Genomic DNA, 17,758 nt, shown 5'->3' on the forward strand with positions numbered 1-17,758 from the left:
CTAGTAGTACACGGAGGTTCTCCAATTTAAATTTAAAATTTGAAATATCTGAGTCCAATCTGTTTGGATCAGAACCGTCACCCACAGAATGAAGCTCTCCGTCCTCATGCTCTGCGAGCTGTGACGCAGTATCAGACATGGCCCTAGCATTGTCAGCGCACTCTGTTCTCACCCCAGAGTGATCACGCTTGCCTCTTAGTTCAGGTAATTTAGACAAAACTTCAGTCATAACAGTAGCCATATCTTGTAATGTTATCTGTAATGGCCGCCCAGATGTACTAGGCGCCAAGATATCACGCACCTCCCGGGCGGGAGATGCAGGTACTGTCGCGTGAGGCGAGTTAGTCGGCATAACTCTCCCCTCGCTGTTTGGTGAAATTTGTTCACATTGTACAGATTGACTTTTATTTAAAGTAGCATCAATACAGTTAGTACATAAATTTCTATTGGGCTCCACCTTGGCATTGGAACAAATGACACAGATATCTTCCTCTGAGTCAGACATGTTTAACACACTAGCAAAAAAACTTACAACTTGGTTATAATCTTTTTTAGCAAAAAACGTACTGTGCCTCAAAGAGGTACTAACGATTAAATGACAGTTGAAATAATGAACTGAAAAACAGTTATTGCATCAAATTTTAAAACAACACAACTTTTAGCAAAGGTTTGTTCCCATTAGTAAAAAACAACACTAATTAAATTTGTACATAAGAAAACAAAACAACGTTTTTTATACACAGTCACTATAAGAATTCTCACAGCTCTGCTGAGAGAATTTACCTCCCTTCAAAGAAGTTTGAAGACCCCTGAGATCTGTCAGAAATGAACCGGATCATGCAGGACATATAAAAGTAGCTGACTGGAATTTTTTGATGCGTAGCAAAGAGCGCCAAAAACGGCCCCTCCCTCTCCCACACAGCAGTGAAGAGAAACGAAACTGTCACAATTAAAGCAAAAAACTGCCAAGTGGAAAATAATGCCCAAACATTTATTCACACAGTACCTCAGCAATGTAAACGATTCTACATTCCAGCAAAAACGTTTAACATGAGAATAGTTATTAAAAGGATTAGTGACCTTAACACAGTAGTTCCGGTGAAATACCATCCCCAGAATACTGAAGTGTATACATACATGTCATCTTAACGGTATGGCAGGCTTTTCTCATCAATTCCATTCAGAAAATAAAAACTGCCACATACCTCAATGCAGATTCATCTGCCCGCTGTCCCCTGATCTGAAGCCTTTACCTCCCTCAGATGGTCGAGAACAGCAATATGATCTTAACGACTCCGGTTAAAATCATAGTAAAAAATCTCTGTCAGATTCTTCCTCAAACTCTGCCAGAGAAGTAATAACACGCTCCGGTGCTATTTTAAAATAACAAACTTTTGATTGAAGTCATAAAAACTAAGTATAATCACCATAGTCCTCTCACACATCCTATCTAGTCGTTGGGTGCAAGAGAATGACTGGGACTGACGTAGAGGGGAGGAGCTATATGCAGCTCTGCTGGGTGAATCCTCTTGCATTTCCTGTTGGGGAGGAGTTATATCCCAGAAGTAATGATGACCCGTGGACTGATCACACATAACAGAAGAAATGAGACTTAAATAATGTGGAGACAAAAGCGACGCCCATATTTTTTAGCGCCAAAATAAGACGCCCACATTATTTGGCGGCTAAATGCTTTTGGCGCCAAAAATGACGCCACATCCGGAACGCCGACATTTTTGGCGCAAAAGAACGTCAAAAAAATGACGCAACTTCCGGCGACACGTATGACGCCGGAAACAGATAAGATTTTTTGCGCCAAAAAAGTCAGCGACAGAATGACGTAATAAAATGAAGCATTTTCAGCCCCCGCGAGCCTAACAGCCCACAGGGAAAAAGTCAAATTTTTTTAAGGTAAGAAAAAAATAATTGATTCAAATGCATTATCCCAAATATGAAACTGACTGTCTGAAAATAAGGAATGTTGAACATCCTGAGTCAAGGCAAATAAATGTTTGAATACATATATTTAGAACTTTATAAAAAAGTGCCCAACCATAGCTTAGAGTGTCACAGAAAATAAGATTTACTTACCCCAGGACACTCATCTACATGTTTGTAGAAAGCCAAACCAGTACTGAAACGAAAATCAGCAGAGGTAATGGTATATATAAGAGTATATCGTTGATCTGAAAAGGGAGGTAAGAGATTAATCTCTACGACCGATAACAGAGAACCTATGAAATAGACCCCGTAGAAGGAGATCATTGCATTCAAATAGGCAATACTCTCCTCACATCCCTCTGACATTCACTGCACGCTGAGAGGAAAACCGGGCTCCAACCTGCTGCGGAGCGCATATCAACGTAGAATCTAGCACAAACTTACTTCACCACCTCCATAGGAGGCAAAGTTTGTAAAACTGATTTGTGGGTGTGGTGAGGGGTGTATTTATAGGCATTTTAAGGTTTGGGAAACTTTGCCCCTCCTGGTAGGAATGTATATCCCATACGTCACTAGCTCATGGACTCTTGCTAATTACATGAAAGAAACATACTTAGCAAAAGACACCCATCCACATATAGCAGATAGCCAAACCAGTTCTGAAACAGTTATCAGTAGAGGCAATGGAATATGAGAGTATATCGTTGATCTGAAAAGGGATGTAGGAGATGAATATCTACGACCGATAACAGAAAACCTATGAAAATATTTCCCGCGTGGAAAACCATAGAATTCAATAGGTGATACTCCCTTCACGTCCCTCTGACATTCACTGTACTCTGAGAGGAATCGGGCTTCAAAATGCTGAGAAACGCATATCACAGAAGAAAATCAAGCACAAATTTACTTCACCTCCATAGGAGGCAAAGTTTGTAAAACTGAATTGTGGGTGTGGTGAGGGGTGTATTTATAGGCATTTTGAGGTTTGGGAAACTTTGCCCCTCCTGGTAGGATTGTATATCCCATACGTCACTAGCTCATGGACTCTTGCCAATTACATGAAAGAAATAGCTAATGCATTTCAATTACAAAGTTTGTCTACTTCAATCCCTTTTTTTTTCCCCCAAATAATTTTTATTTAGGTAATCATACAAAAATTGCAACATTCATAGGAATAACTGAATTCAATACAAGTAATTTACACTTTCAGTATGTGACGGACATAAAAGTAAAACAATGGTACCCCAGAATGAACTGTGAGGTTCAATCAAAATAAAATAAAAACAAAACATTACTGGAGTATGTTTTAAACAACAATGAGTCACATACAAAGATACGCACACAGTAAGTAGTATTCAATACATGGATCTAACAAACTAAACATATGGAAAATATTACACCGGTGGTTGACATAAAAGCAACACAGGACAGAAGATGTTACCTCATTTTTTCCATTAACTGTAGAACAATGTCTATCCCCCACACACTTGGAGCCACTTTTGGACTTCCAGACTTTTTAAAGTAACTCAATAGGAGGGATATGGTACAGGCCTAGGGTTGCCACGTCGGCCATGATTTCCTGGACACTTATGCGTTATACATGCTGCAGGGTGTACAGAGGGAATCATGCATTGTGTTGCTAGACAGCACTAAAATAGTGACCCTGGAAAGCACTTCATATTCCTACCTGCACACCCTGCAGCATGTGTAACTCATAAGTGTCCAGGAAAACATGGCCACTTTTGGACCTCTGAGAATATGAAGCTGTTAGGAAAAAGTTTGGGCAGAGGCTACTTAACTCTGCCTAAGATTGTGGAGGGTTAGTCACCCCTATCCACAATAAATCTAAGTATGGGGGGGTGAAAACCTTTCAGAATAACAAATGGTATCTATTCAGCTCGCTGAAGCTGCTTTTAGACCTCTGCATTAGAAACACTATATATCCTAAACAAAAAGAAAATGTATGCTTACCTGATAAATTAGTTTCTCTTTAGACACGATGAGTCCACGGATCATCTTCATTACTTATGGGATATTCACCTCCTGGTCAGCAGGAGGAGGCAAAGAGCACCACAGCAGAGCTGTTAAATAGCTCCTCCCTTCCCTCCCACTCCAGTCATTCGACCGAAGTTAGGAAGAGAAAGGAAAAGCCAAGGTGCAGAGGTGTCTGAAATTTATAATAATTAACATCCTGTCTAAAAGAACAGGGCGGGCCGTGGACTCATCGAGTCTAAAAAGAAACAAATTTATCAGGTAAGCATAAATTTTCTTTTCTTTTTTAAGACACAATGAGTCCATGGATCATCTTCATTACTTATGGGATTCAATACCCAAGCTAGAGTACACAGATAAGGGAGGGACAAGACAGGGAACCTAAACGGAAGGCACCACTGCTTGAAGAACCTTTCTCCCAAAAGCGGCCTCAGCCGAGGCAAAAGTGTGAAGAGAGGACCAAATTGCAGCCTTGCAAATCTGTTCCACAGAAGCTTAATTTTTGAATGACCATGAGGAAGCAACAGCCCTAGTGGAATGAGCCGTAACTATCAGGAGGCTGCTATCCGGCAGTCTCATATGCAAAACGGATGATACTCTTCAGCCAAAAGGAAAGAGGTAGCCGTAGCTTTCTGACCCTTACATTTTCCAGAGAAAATTACAAACAAAGAAGAGGACTGATGAAAGTCCTTAGTCGCTTGTAAGTAAAAAACTTTAAAGCATGGACCACGTCCATATTGTGCAAAAGACATTCTTTCTGAGAAGAAGGATTAGGACACAAAGAAGGAACAACAATCTCCTGATTAATGTTCCTATCTGAAACAACCTTAGGAAGAAAACCTAGTTTAGTACGTAAAACTACCTTATCTGAATGGAAAATAAGGTAAGGAGAAGTATATTGCAATGCCGAAAGCTCAGACACTCTACGAGCTGAAGAAATAGCAACAAGAAATAAAACTTTCCAAGATAACTTAATATCTAAGGAATGCATAGGCTCAAACGGAGCCCCTTGAAGAACTTTTAGAACTAAATTCAGACTCCATGGAGGAGTAACTGGTTTGAACACAGGCTTGATCCTGACCAAGGCCTGACAAAATGATTGTACATCTGGGACATCCGCCAGACGTTTGTGTAACAAAATAGATAAGGCCGAGATTTGACTCTTTAGGGAACTCGTCGATAAACCCTCTTGGAGAAAGGACAAAATTCTAGGAATCCTAACTCTACTCCATGAGTAGCCCTTTGATTCACACCAATAAAGGTATTTACGCCAAATTTTATGGTAAATTTTTCTAGTCACAGGCTTACGAGCCTGAATCATGGTCTCTATGACCGATTCAGAAAACCCCAGATTGGATAAAATTAAGCGTTCAACCTCCAAGCAGTCAGCTTCAGAGAAACTAGATTTGGGTGAAGGAATGGTCTTTGAATCAGAAGGTCCTTCCTCAACAGAAGTCTCCAAGGTGGCAGAGAGGACATTTCCACCAGATCTGCATACCAAATCCTGCGAGGCCAAGCCGGAGCAATAAGAATCACCAACGCCCTCTCCTGTTTGATTCGAGCAATGACCCGAGGAAGAAGCGCAAACGGAGGAAATAGGTATGCAAGGCTGAAGGACCAAGGAACCGCCAGAGAATCTATCAGTTCCGCCTGGGGATCCCTGGACCTCGACCCGTATCTTGGCATTCTGTCGAGATGCCATGAGATCTAACTCCGGCCGACCCCATTTGAGAATCAGGCTGGAGAACACTTCCGGGTGGAGTTCCCACTCTCCCGGATGAAAAGTCTGCCTGCTCAGAAAGTCCGCCTCCCAGTTGTCCACCCTTGGGATGTGGATCACCGACAGATAGCAAGAATAGGCCTCCGCCCAGCGAAATATCTTGGTTATCTCGGTCATCGCTAAGGAACTCCTCTCGTTCCTCCCTGATGATTTATGCAAGCCACTGAAGTTATGTTGTCCAACTGGAATCTGATAAACTGGGCCGAGGCTAACTGAGGCCAGGCCAGAAGAGCATTGAAGATCGCTCTTAGTTCCAGGATGTTTATAGGAAGAACAGTCTCCACCTGAGTCCACACTCCCTGAGCCTTTAGGGAACCCCGGACAGCTCCCCACCCTAGAAGGCTGGTATCTGTTGTCACAATCACCCAGGACAGTCTGCGAAAGCAGGTTCCCTGGGATAGATGATCCAGAGACAACCACCAGTGACGTGAGTCCCTTGTCTCCTGTTCCAGTGTATTCGAGGAGACAAGTCTGCATAATCTCCATTCCACTGCCTGAGCATGTTTAACTGCAGAGGTCTGAGGTGGAACCGAGCAAACGGGATGATGTCCATTGCCGTCACCATCAGTCCGATTACTTCCATGCACTGGGCCACTGACGGCCGAGGAGTGGACTGAAGGGCTCGACAGGTATCGAGAATCTTTGATTTCCAGACTTCTGTCAGAAAAATACTCATAGATATAAAATTGATTAGAGTTCCCAAGAAAGTCACCCTTGTATTCGGGATTAAGGAACTCTTTTCCAGATTTACCTTCCACCCGTGAGCTCTCAGAAAGGATAGCACTACGTCGGTATGAGATCTTGCTTGTTGAAAAGATGGCGCCTGGATTAGTATATCGTCCAGATAAGGCACCATCCTCAATGCCCCGTGGCCTTAGAACCGCCAGTAGAGACCCCAGAACTTTGGTGAAAATTCTGGGGGCCGTGGCCAGACAGAAAGGAAGAGCCACGAACTGGAAGTGTTTTTCTAGAAAAGCAAACCTCAGGAACCTGTGATGATCTCTGTGGATAGGAACATGTAGATATGCATCCTTTAAATCCACTGTCGTCATAAACTGACTGTTATAAGCATGTATAATGTGGCTATTCCCAAAGAACCTTAAGTGAAACAGGCTTATACAAAAGGTTATTACCAAGGGAGATAGCTGATTTACTTAGTATAAGTTCTTTTTATAACACTTTACAGAATCAAAATAAAGTGAATAAAACAGATGAAGTGTAGCCTTTGTATGTTTTACACAATTGTAAAGAGTTGTGTTCTTTAAAGATAGAAGGCAGCAAACAAGCAGCTTATTGGTACTTGTATGAGAAAAGCAGATTTGTATAGCAAAGTCTCTTTTTAGTTTAGCTTAGAAGTGAGAAACTGCTTTGCAGTCTGCAGTGTCCATATAGCAAGAGGTATCAGGTTACAGCAGGCAAAGTGTGTGATACAGAGAGAAGGGAAGAGCCAGATTTAACCAGGTGTAAGTACTTTAACAGTTTGTATGACAGCAGAACTTTGGATATCAATATATACAGCTTGAGACAATTGTATATAAAATTAATGATACTTGCGAGTGAGTTTAGATCTGCAGAGAGCTAAGTTGGCACTGAGTCCAAACGGATCACAGCAGGGAAGCTGTTCTTATTTCCTGGTTGATGTAAACACTCAGTAACGGAGCTGGCCGGAAAATCAGACTGCAGAGATAACACAGAATTGCAAGAGTTGCTGCCAAAGTCTTTTTCTTGAAGTGTAAAGCGGCAGGAAATGCTTCTTAGGTTTAGAAGCTGGAGAGATGACAACAAGGATTTCTTTCAACAGGTACAAACGCAGGATCTGTAGATTTTAGCTTTAGAGCTTGAAGCAGAGTGGGAACTACAAACTTCAATTATCAAGCAAAGCACAGGTGTACTGAACACACCTTTAAAGGGAGGTGAAGGAGTGGCTTGGTCTTAGTTCTTAAAGCTACAGGAATATGACACTGACCCTCCTGGACCAATGGAAGAATGGTACAAATAGTTTCCATCTTGAATGACGAAACCCTGAGAAACTTGTTTAGACTCTTGAGGTCTAAGATAGGTCTGAAGGTCCCCTCCTTTTTTGGAACCACAGATTTGAATAAAAACCCTGCCCCTGTTCCTGTACTGGAACGGGAACAATCACTCCCAGGGAGGAGAATTCTCTTACACAATTTATCTGGTCTGCAGATAATCTTGAAAGAAGAAACCTGCCTCTGGGAGGAAAATTTTGGAACTCCAATCTGTATCCCTGAGACACTATTTCTACTGTCCAGGGATCCAGAACGTCCCGAACCTGAACGAAGAAGGAAAGTCTGCCCCCTACTAGATCAGGTCATGGATCGGGGGCATGCCTTTCATGCTGTTTTAGATTCAACAGCAGGCTTCTTGGATTGTTTACCCTTGTTCCAAGACTGGTTGGGTCTCCATGTGGGTTTAGATTGTTCCTGCTTAGCGGAGGAAAAGGAAGAATTTCCCTTGAAATTCCGAAAGGAACGAAAATTACTCTGTCGTCCTTTTTGTTTGTTTCTCTTATCCTGAGGAAGGAGATGACCCTTACCTCCCGTGATAGAGATAATTTCCGTCAGGCCAGGTCCAAACAAGGTCTTCCCCTTGTAAGGAATCGCTAGAAGCTTAGACTTAGATGACACGTCCGCAGACCAAGGATTTAACCACAAGGCTCTGCGGGCTAGGATAGATAACCCAGAGGTCTTAGCTGCCAATTTAGTAATTTGCAGAGAAGCGTCCGTAAAAAAAGCATTAGCTAACTTCAGAGCTTTAATCCTATCTTGGATCTCCTCTAAGGAAGTCTCAGTCCTGAGAGACTCGGACAGAGCAAACCAATATGCTGCCGCACTAGTGACAGTAGCAATGCACGCAGCTGGCTGTAATAGAAGACCTTGGTGAACATAAATCTTTTTAAGTAGACCCTCCAACTTCTTGTCCATGGGATCTTTAAAAGCACAACTATCCTCAATGGGAATAGTAGTTCGCTTGGCTAAGGTGGAAATAGCCCCTTCCACCTTAGGAACCGTTTGCCAAGCCTCCATGAAAGTCAGCTATTGGAAACATCTTATTGAAAATTGGAGAGGGAGAGAAGGGAATACCTGGTCTCTCCCATTCCTTAGAAACAATCAACGAAGCTCGCTTTGGCACTGGAAAAACGTCTGAGTAAGAAGGAACTTCGAAATATTTGTCCAATTTACTCGACTTCGCAGGAGCGACCACTACTGTGGAATCACAGTCATCTAAAGTAACCAAAACCTCCCTGAGTAACAGGAGGAGGTGTTCTAGTTTAAACCTGAAAGATACAACCTCTGAATCAGTCAAAGGCAAAGAACTTTCTGAGTCTGAAATTTCGCCTTACGATGGAACCTCCATACCCTCCATCTCAGTTCCCTGGGAGAGCACATCCGACATTGCCACCATTGCATCAGAAACCTCACTGACTGCATGTTTGTCTTTCCTCTTGCGTTTGCCTTGTAGCATTGGAACAGCAGACAACGCATCAGAAATTGTGGAAGACATAAGCGCAGCTATGTCTTGTAAGGTAACTCCAGCAGACGCTAGAGCAGAAGTACAGGGCACTGCTTGCGCAGGCGTTAAAGTTTGGGACGCTTGGGGAGAAAGCTGTGGCATACTCTGAATCTCGTCATTAGACTCCCGAGAAGCATCCGCTTCTGAAAAATTTTGCTCATGAAAAATCCTCTCTATAACATAAAGCCCTCTCAATACATGAATGACAGAAAGGGATTGGTGGTTCCACATTTGCATCCAAACACATGGAGCAAGTAACATTTTGCACGGCTCCTATGTCCATACTGAAGCACAATAAGATGACAATGTAATATAAAATTTCTTTTACCCAAATTTTTTTTATTAACAATAAAACGTTACTGTCTCTTTAAAATTTAAACGGTAACTATTTACTACATTAAGAAAAAGTGCTCCAAAAAAAGGTTAGAAGGTCATCAAATTACTTTATATTCCAAAAAAATTGATTACATAACCGTTACTGTGTCTTTAAATTTTAAAAGGTAACTATTTTACTGCATTATGGAAAACGTACCCCATCAGCTAAATAAGGTAAAATTCAGACAACCTTACAGCTCAGCAACTCTGCTGAGGCGCCTACCTGCCAACCGGACTCACTCCCTGGTCTTATTTTTTTTAGAGCTGAAACAATCCGGATTTTCAGGACCACACTAGCGCTATAACTGCTTGCTTAATGAGTAGGAAACCATGCGGTTTTAGAGCCACGATGTGCAGACGTCCATGCTACGCTAGAACAGCTGAAAACTGCGCAGCTAAGGAGAAGCGAGCGGAATCGACAGCCCCACCCATCGTGGGCGTTACATAAATAACTCATTACCCGATCAGCTTATATGTTTAAATAAACCGTAAGGGATAAACCACCATAGTTAAAGATTGAGCATAACTCCCGGCCTCCAGTGCCTGTACTTATGGCTGTCTAATACCCTCCAAATAAGAGAGCTTGGTGTCTCAACATAAAGAGCCCCTTGTCTGAGCCATATATGTTACCAGCAATAAAATAAAAAAGTGCCCACTTTCCTCTGAGTTTAATGCTTCCCAGAATAAAAAAAAGTCAGCACTTACCTCTAATACTGTCCGACAGTAGGACAGTCCAGCAGGTTTAAGAAGTCCTTTCCCTCCCATAGCCCTGTGGAAAATGATAAAGCCTGAGTTAAGTTTGCTTAGGCCATCAGGATAAGGGCAGCATAAATGTATGGGAGGTGCAGTGAGAATTATGTCCCACAAGTTCCCATTGCTCTAAAGCCACCAAAAGCTCTACTGATGAGACCGATATGGACTACGGCTACACCCTAGAACAAAGCAGCACAATCTTGCATTACTTTAAAAATAATTAACACTTGATTGAAGAATCTTTTGTAACACCTAACTTTACCTCTTCCTAGCATTAACTTAGGCAAAGAGAATGACTGGGGTGGGAGGGAAGGGAGGAGCTATTTAACAGCTCTGCTGTGGTGCTCTTTGCCTCCTCCCGCTGACCAGGAGGTGAATATCCTATAAGTAATGAAGATGATCCGTGGACTCATCGTGTCTTAAAAATAAATAAGAGATATCTATTTACCTCACACAAGCCCCTTTTAAGCCTCTGTAAAACTAAATTTATGCTTACCTGATAAATTACTTTCTTTTACGATGACTAATCCACGGATTTCATCCTTCCTTGTGGGATATTAACCTCCTGCTAACAGCAAGTGGCAAAGAGCACCACAGCAGAGCTGTATATATAGCCCCTCTCCTTCCCCTCCACCCTCAGTCATTCGGCCGAAGGTTATAGGAAGAGAAAAGGAAAGGCTAAAAAGGTGCAGAGGTGACCGAAGTTTTCCAAAAATAAAATAAACCTGTCTTTAAATAACAGGGAGGGCCGTGGACTCTTCATATCGTAAAAGAAAGTAATTTATCAGGTAAGCATAAATTTACTTTTCTTTTACAAAGATATGACGAGTCCACGGATTTCATCCTTACTTGTGGGAAACCATAACCAAAGCAATAGGACACTGATGAAAGGGAGGGACAAGACAGGAACCTAAACGGAAGGCACCACTGCTTGAAGAACCTTTCTCCCAAAGATAGCCTCACAAGAAGCAAAAGTATCAAATTTGGAAAATTTGGAAAAAGTGTGAAGGGACGACCAAGTCTTACAAATCTGTTCCACAGATGCATCGTTTTTAAAAGACCATGTGGAAGCCACAGCCCTAGTAGAATGAGCCGTAATTCATTCAGGAGGCTGCTGTCCAGCAGTCTCCTATGCCAGGCGGATGATACTTCTCAGCCAAAAAGAAAGAGAGAGGTAGCCGTAGCTTTCTGACCCCTACGCTTTCCAGAATAAACAATGAATAATGAAGATGATTGATGGAAATCCTTAGTTGTCTGTAAGTAAAAGTTTAAGGCACGGACCACGTCCAAGTTATGTAACAGACGCTCCTTCTTAGAAGGAGGATTAGGACACAAGGAAGGAACAACAATTTCCTGGTTAATATTCTTATTCGAAACAACCTTAGGAAGGAACCCAGGTTTGGTACGTAAAACCACCTTATCAGAATGAAATATGAGATAAGGCGAATCACACTGTAATGCTGAAAGCTCAGAAACTCTTCAAGCAGAAGAAATAGCAACCAAAAACAGAACTTTCCAAGATAATAGTTTAATATCTATGGAATGCATAGGTTCAAACGGAACTCCTTGCAGAACTCGAAGAACTAAATTCAAACGCCAGGGAGGAGTAATAGGTCTAAATACAGGCTTAATTCTAGATAGAGCCTGACAAAAAGACTGAACATCTGATACATTTGCCAAACGTTTGTGAAACAGAATTGACAAAGCTGAAATTTGTCCTTTTAAGGAACTTGCTGATAGCCCTTTCTCCAATCCTTCTTGGAGAAAAGACAAAATCCTAGGAATCCCAACTTTACTCCATGAGTAACCCTTGGATTCACACCAATAAAGATATTTACGCCATATATTATGATAGATCTTTCTAGTGACAGGCTTTCTAGCCTGTATCAAACTATTGATAACTGAATCAGAATCCTCGCTTCGATAAAATCAAGCGTTCAATCTCCACGCAGTCATTTGCAGAGAAATTAGATTTGGATGTTGGAAAGGACCTTGAATGAGAAGGTCCTGTCTCAACAGAAGTTTCCACGGTGGCAGAGAGGACATGTCCACTAGATCCGCATACCAAGTCCTGCGTGGCCAAGCAGGCGCTATCAGGACCACTGAAGCTCTCTCCTGTTTGATTCGAGCAATCACGCGTGGGAGGAGAGGAAACGGCCGAAACACATAAGCTAGGCTGAAAAACCAAGTTCGGCCTGAGGATCCCTTGACCGGGATCCGTATCTTGGAAGCTTGGCATTCTGACAAGATGCCATCAAATCCAATTCCGGTCTGCCCCATCTGAGAATCAATGAGGCAAATACCTCCGGGTGAAGTTCCCACTCCCTCGGATGAAAAGTCTGACGACTTAGAAATCTGCTTCCCAGTTCTCTACCTCTGGGATGTAGATCGCTGACAGATGACAAGAGTGGGCCTCTACCGAACTGATTATCTTGGATACTTCTATCATCGCTAAGGAACTCCTTGTTCCCCCCTGATGATTGACATATGCCACAGTAGTTATGTTGTCCGACTGGAATCTGATGAATTTGGCCGAAGCCAACTGAGGCCACGCCTGAAGCGCATTGAATATTGCTCTCAGTTCCAAAATATTGATTGGAAGTAGAGACTCCACCTGAGCCCAAACACCCTGAGCCTTCAGGGAGTTCCAAACTGCACCCCAGCCCAGAAGGCTGGCATCTGTTGTCACTATCACCCACGAGGGTCTGCGGAAACAAGTACCCTGGGACAGATGATCTGGCGACAACCACCAAAGAAGAGAGAGTTTCTGGTCTCTTGATCCAGAATTATCTTTGGAGATAAATCTGCATAATCCCCATTCCACTGAGCGAGCATGCACAGTTGCAGTGGTCCGAGATGAAAGCGAGCAAACTGAACTATGTCCATTGCCGCTACAATTAATCCAATTACCTCCATACACTGAGCCACTGATGGCCGAGGAATGGACAGAAGTGCTCGGCAAGCATTCAAAATCTTTGATTTTCTGACCTCCGTCAGAAATACTTTCATGGCTACCGAGTCTATCAGAGTTCCCAAGAAAGGAACCCTTGTCTGTGGAACAAGTGAACTGTTCCTCTGCACCTACCTGCCCCCAGGGTACTTCGAATCAAGTTTCCAACCCTTCAGACCAGCTACACAGTCCAGGAGCCACCGAGTTACTGTTTGCTGCTGCTAAGCCTGAAGAAATTGCACCAAAATAGGCTCCGCCCCTTAAGGTCAAAAGTCAGAGTAGGCCCAACAACACCACATGGAAATGCAGTTTTGCACTAAAGTAAAAATACACACACAATATAACCCTCAAGCATAAAACCAATACGTTTTAAGTGCCAAAAATAAACCTAAAACATAGTTTTTTTATATTGTCTCCCATGTCACATAATGCTCAAATATCAACTAATGATAAATTTAAAATAGGGACTCCAGTAACACCCCTCATATTAAAATAGGTTTTACTGCTTACCCCATTCCCATACAGAGAAATAATGCCAGCCAGTTCTGATACACCAAGTCCCCTCAGAAAAAAGGCTGCACATACCTTAATGCTGCTTGTAGCATGAAACCGGTCTCCACACTGAAGATGTCTCATGGTTACCTTCAGAAGTCTTGTGGGAACTAGCGTGGATCTTAGTTACAAATGCTAAGATCATCAAACCTCAGGGCAGAAATCTTCTTCCATATCCCCCCGAGGAAAATAGTACGCACCGGTACCATTTAAAATAAAAAAAACTTCTTGATTGAAGAAACTAAAACACCTCACTTTATCATGTCTTCCTAGTATAACACAGGCAAAGAGAATGACTGAGGGTGGAGGGGAAGGGGAGGGGCTATATATACAGCTCTGCTGTGGTGCTCTTTGCCACTTGCTATTAGCAGGAGGTTAATATCCCACAAGTAAGGATGAAATCCGTGGACTCGTCATATCTTTGTAAAATAAATATTGTTTACCCTATGTACTGTGGGCAGGATAGCAAAAGGCATCTATATAACCGGCACAGGCCACTTTTGGGCCTCTGTAACTAGAAAAGTTATAGTAAACAGCACTTTTAAATTGTAAAAGTTACTTTAGGACTTTAAAAGAGGCTTATCCTTTGCCTGATGAAAGAGCCTGTTGCTGAAAAACGCGTCGCTTGCTTTTAATTTATTTTAATAAAGTAAAGTTGATTACTTTTTATAAAAACACTTGCTGCACTGTATTTTTGGACCAATACTTTGGCCCATTGGACCTCCTGGAGATTTGGTACATGCTGTTTGCCTTGTATAAGTCTGTTGGGTGACTGTATTGATCCCTTCCTGCTCTATTGGCATCATTGGAGATGCTACAACAAATGTGAGTATATATCATACCACTCATATTGCATGCTCCATGGTTTAAACTGTACTAGGCCATATAGGCACCTTTGTGTCTTTTTGTATTTCACATCACAGAACATCTATCTCTTCCAAGAGGTCGGTCTGCTGGGTGACTGTTATAGATCCCAGACTGCTCCTACTGCACTATTTGGAGTGCTTCAATACATGTGAGTGTAATCTAACACACCACCATTACATACATCTTTTGGAACAAACAATATTGGGCCATGTGGCGCATCTGTCTCTTCTTCTATTTTTAGATTGCTGTCCTGGGATCCAGGCCGGATCCTCCACAGATTGCTGCCAGTATCTACTACCATCTATATATCAAGAGACTATTTGCTCTTTACAAACAGTGAAATTAACCATTTTTTTGGTGATATTGTACTCAATTTTATTGTAATATATACTTGGTCATATTCATTGTGTTATCCAATTGTTGTCTTGATATCTCAAAAAAATTTGGGTTAGAATATATCTTCTTGCTAATATTTGACTAGGTAACAGTCTACAATTTATGTGTATAGTTTCAAGGGCGCCCCCTATCTAGTAGAGTACCATTGAATATATACATTAACTTACTGTTCTTAGGTTTTCTTGAAGGAGAGCCAGGGCAATCTAAAATAAGCATGTGGCTAAAACTCATAAGCAGAACATGCTGTTCAAATAAGTGAAATAAAGCAGATTGTAAAATGGATTTATCAACAGATGTGGACCATGTCCTGCCAAGAGCCACAGTGATATAATGGGCCCTGCTCTCCTGGCCGCAGACACCAGAGCCCCCGCTCAATGCAACCGTAACACAACAAATGACTAACCAAAACAGAAATATTAAGTCACATAGGAGTCGCCTTATCAAGGCAGGAGTAAAAATATATATACATAAAAAGAATAAAAAAATAACCCCTGGTATACTATATATGATATTTGAAACCGAATAACCTAAGGAGGCGACTAGTTGGAGTACATAAGATTAGCCATGCGGTTATTACAGGAAAAATCCTTCAGACCTTAAGTCCTCATTTTGCAGGCTCATCACTATTGACCAATTAAAGTAGGAAAGTTCAAAACTTCAGAGAGGGCTCTGTCAGGACCTGTATACAGCTGCAGCGTCTCTCTGGTTAGAAAGTAAAATACTATTAACCTACTCTAAATCTAGGATGGTAACCAGGCAGTGTTAGCACTATGTGGTATATCTTGAACCCCATAACTGGCAGTCCAGGGTAGGAGGGTGCGCTTCAGCAGCCTGTATGAAAGCCATCAAAACTGTGGTAAGTTTCAGACGACCTCTGTCTGCGCCCAACCTCCCTGGCGCCACGTCACCGTGGACACCAGCCTCCCAGACTCCCTCTGAATGCAGATACCTCTGATCTGTAAGTTCGGTCACGGGCCATACTGTTAAAGGCAGCTCCGATGCACAATCGGCAATAAGCTGTGAAGTCGCCAGGGAGGATTCCAAAATGTCTTGCAACCCCTGTAGTTCAGCAAGGTCACAGTTCGGCTCCACAAAAGGGGTATCTATGCCACATGTAGGTATAGGTTGCTGATTAGCGCAATTTGTGTCATATTCCACCAAGGTAGGTGTTTGATCTTTTTGCAGTGCAGAAAGACACTAGTGAAACCACCATTTGCGGTCTGCAGATGCATTTTCACACGTGTAGTGTATTTGGGCCTAGTAGGATTCTATTGATCCTCTCACAAACTATCCATTCTTGTTCAATCAAGAAAGCCTTGAGCTCACCCAGTAGGTCCTGCAGGTTACAATATTGGGGTTGTCGAGAGAATTGGGATCCCGACTCAGTTGCTGTGTTGTGGCCAAAGGCTAGCAGCACTCCACAACCCAGGCTCTGGGCTGCGGGTAGGCCACAATCTGTGTCACAGGAGAGTGTTGTTTCACAGATGGTGTATCCGGCTTTCAGAGTGTCTGGTCAGGTCTCCGATAGTTCCAGAGCCTAATCGGGTCACTCAGGATTCCGTTATTCCAGACTTCTGCCCCACTAACCTGCTATAATGGGCACGTTGAACTTGAGCTCGTTTATTTTGCGGTCCCTCTTGTCAGGCGCTAGCTCCACCCCCTCAAACCCTTTTTTTTTTAGTTAGCACATGTGTTTTTTGTGTGTATACTGTCCCTTTAAGTCCTGTTACATTTCTATCTACTTCAAGATAGGACATAAGTAAAATTAGTAACCACCACCTAAAACTAAGAAACGTTAACTACAGTATTTACTGCAAAAAACTACAATAGTCTTAATTAACTACACATGCAAGCACTTACGTTTTGCTTTCCGTCGCACAGGGCGTTTACTCTGTTCAGAAACAAAAACATAAGTAATTTAAATTTCTCATTTTAACTTCAGCAATTTTTTTTTTTTTTTTTTAAAGTAAAAAGCCAGAATGCATTTTAAAGATTTTATTTCAACATGATGAATCTATCAAAATAGACTTGCAGACTTCATTCTTTAAAATCTTATTGTCTGGAGACTTTTTGTGGTCAGTGGCAATAGTTGGGCCCAGGTTAAAATTATGAACTTGTGTAAAATTAAACAAAAAAAAATAAAGGCGGTCGGAGATGCAAGATTGCCTATATTTTATCACAAACAAAAAAATTGCTAAAAACAGCACTTTTGGTGCTAGACATTTCTAATACAAATTAAAAGAAAAAAAAATATTTACCAGTGGCTTGACGGATGATTCAGATTTTTTGACATCCTGCAGTCCCCTTTTCTTCTGTTCTATGTAAAGTTTTGCTTCTGCAACAGAGCAGTTTATTTTCAGTTAAAAGCTCCCATAAGCAGTTATAATTAAAGAAACAAACAAAAACATAATTTATGCTTACCTGATAAATTTATTTCTCTTGTGGTGTATCCAGTCCACGGATCATCCATTACTTATGGGATATTCTCCTTCCCAACAGGAAGTTGCAAGAGGATCACCCACAGCAGAGCTGCTATATAGCTCCTCCCCTAACTGCCATATACAGTCATTCGACCGAAACAAGACGAGAAAGGAGAAACCATAGGGTGCAGTGGTGAC

General features: G+C 42.0%; 1 protein-coding gene across 1 annotated transcript in view; it reads right to left on the bottom strand.

Annotated features, from left to right (window-relative positions):
* Positions 1-17,758, bottom strand: part of DBF4 (DBF4 zinc finger) — a gene marked incomplete at its 5' end in the record, with an annotated part of 387,026 nt that overhangs the window by 296,452 nt on the left and 72,816 nt on the right. The window contains 2 exon segments of the mRNA XM_053713992.1: positions 17,001-17,031; positions 17,399-17,475. Coding sequence (XP_053569967.1) covers positions 17,001-17,031; positions 17,399-17,475 — 108 coding nt within the window.

Source organism: Bombina bombina, chromosome 5, assembly GCF_027579735.1.
Source record: "Bombina bombina isolate aBomBom1 chromosome 5, aBomBom1.pri, whole genome shotgun sequence".
NCBI classification, from domain to species: Eukaryota; Metazoa; Chordata; class Amphibia; order Anura; family Bombinatoridae; genus Bombina; species Bombina bombina.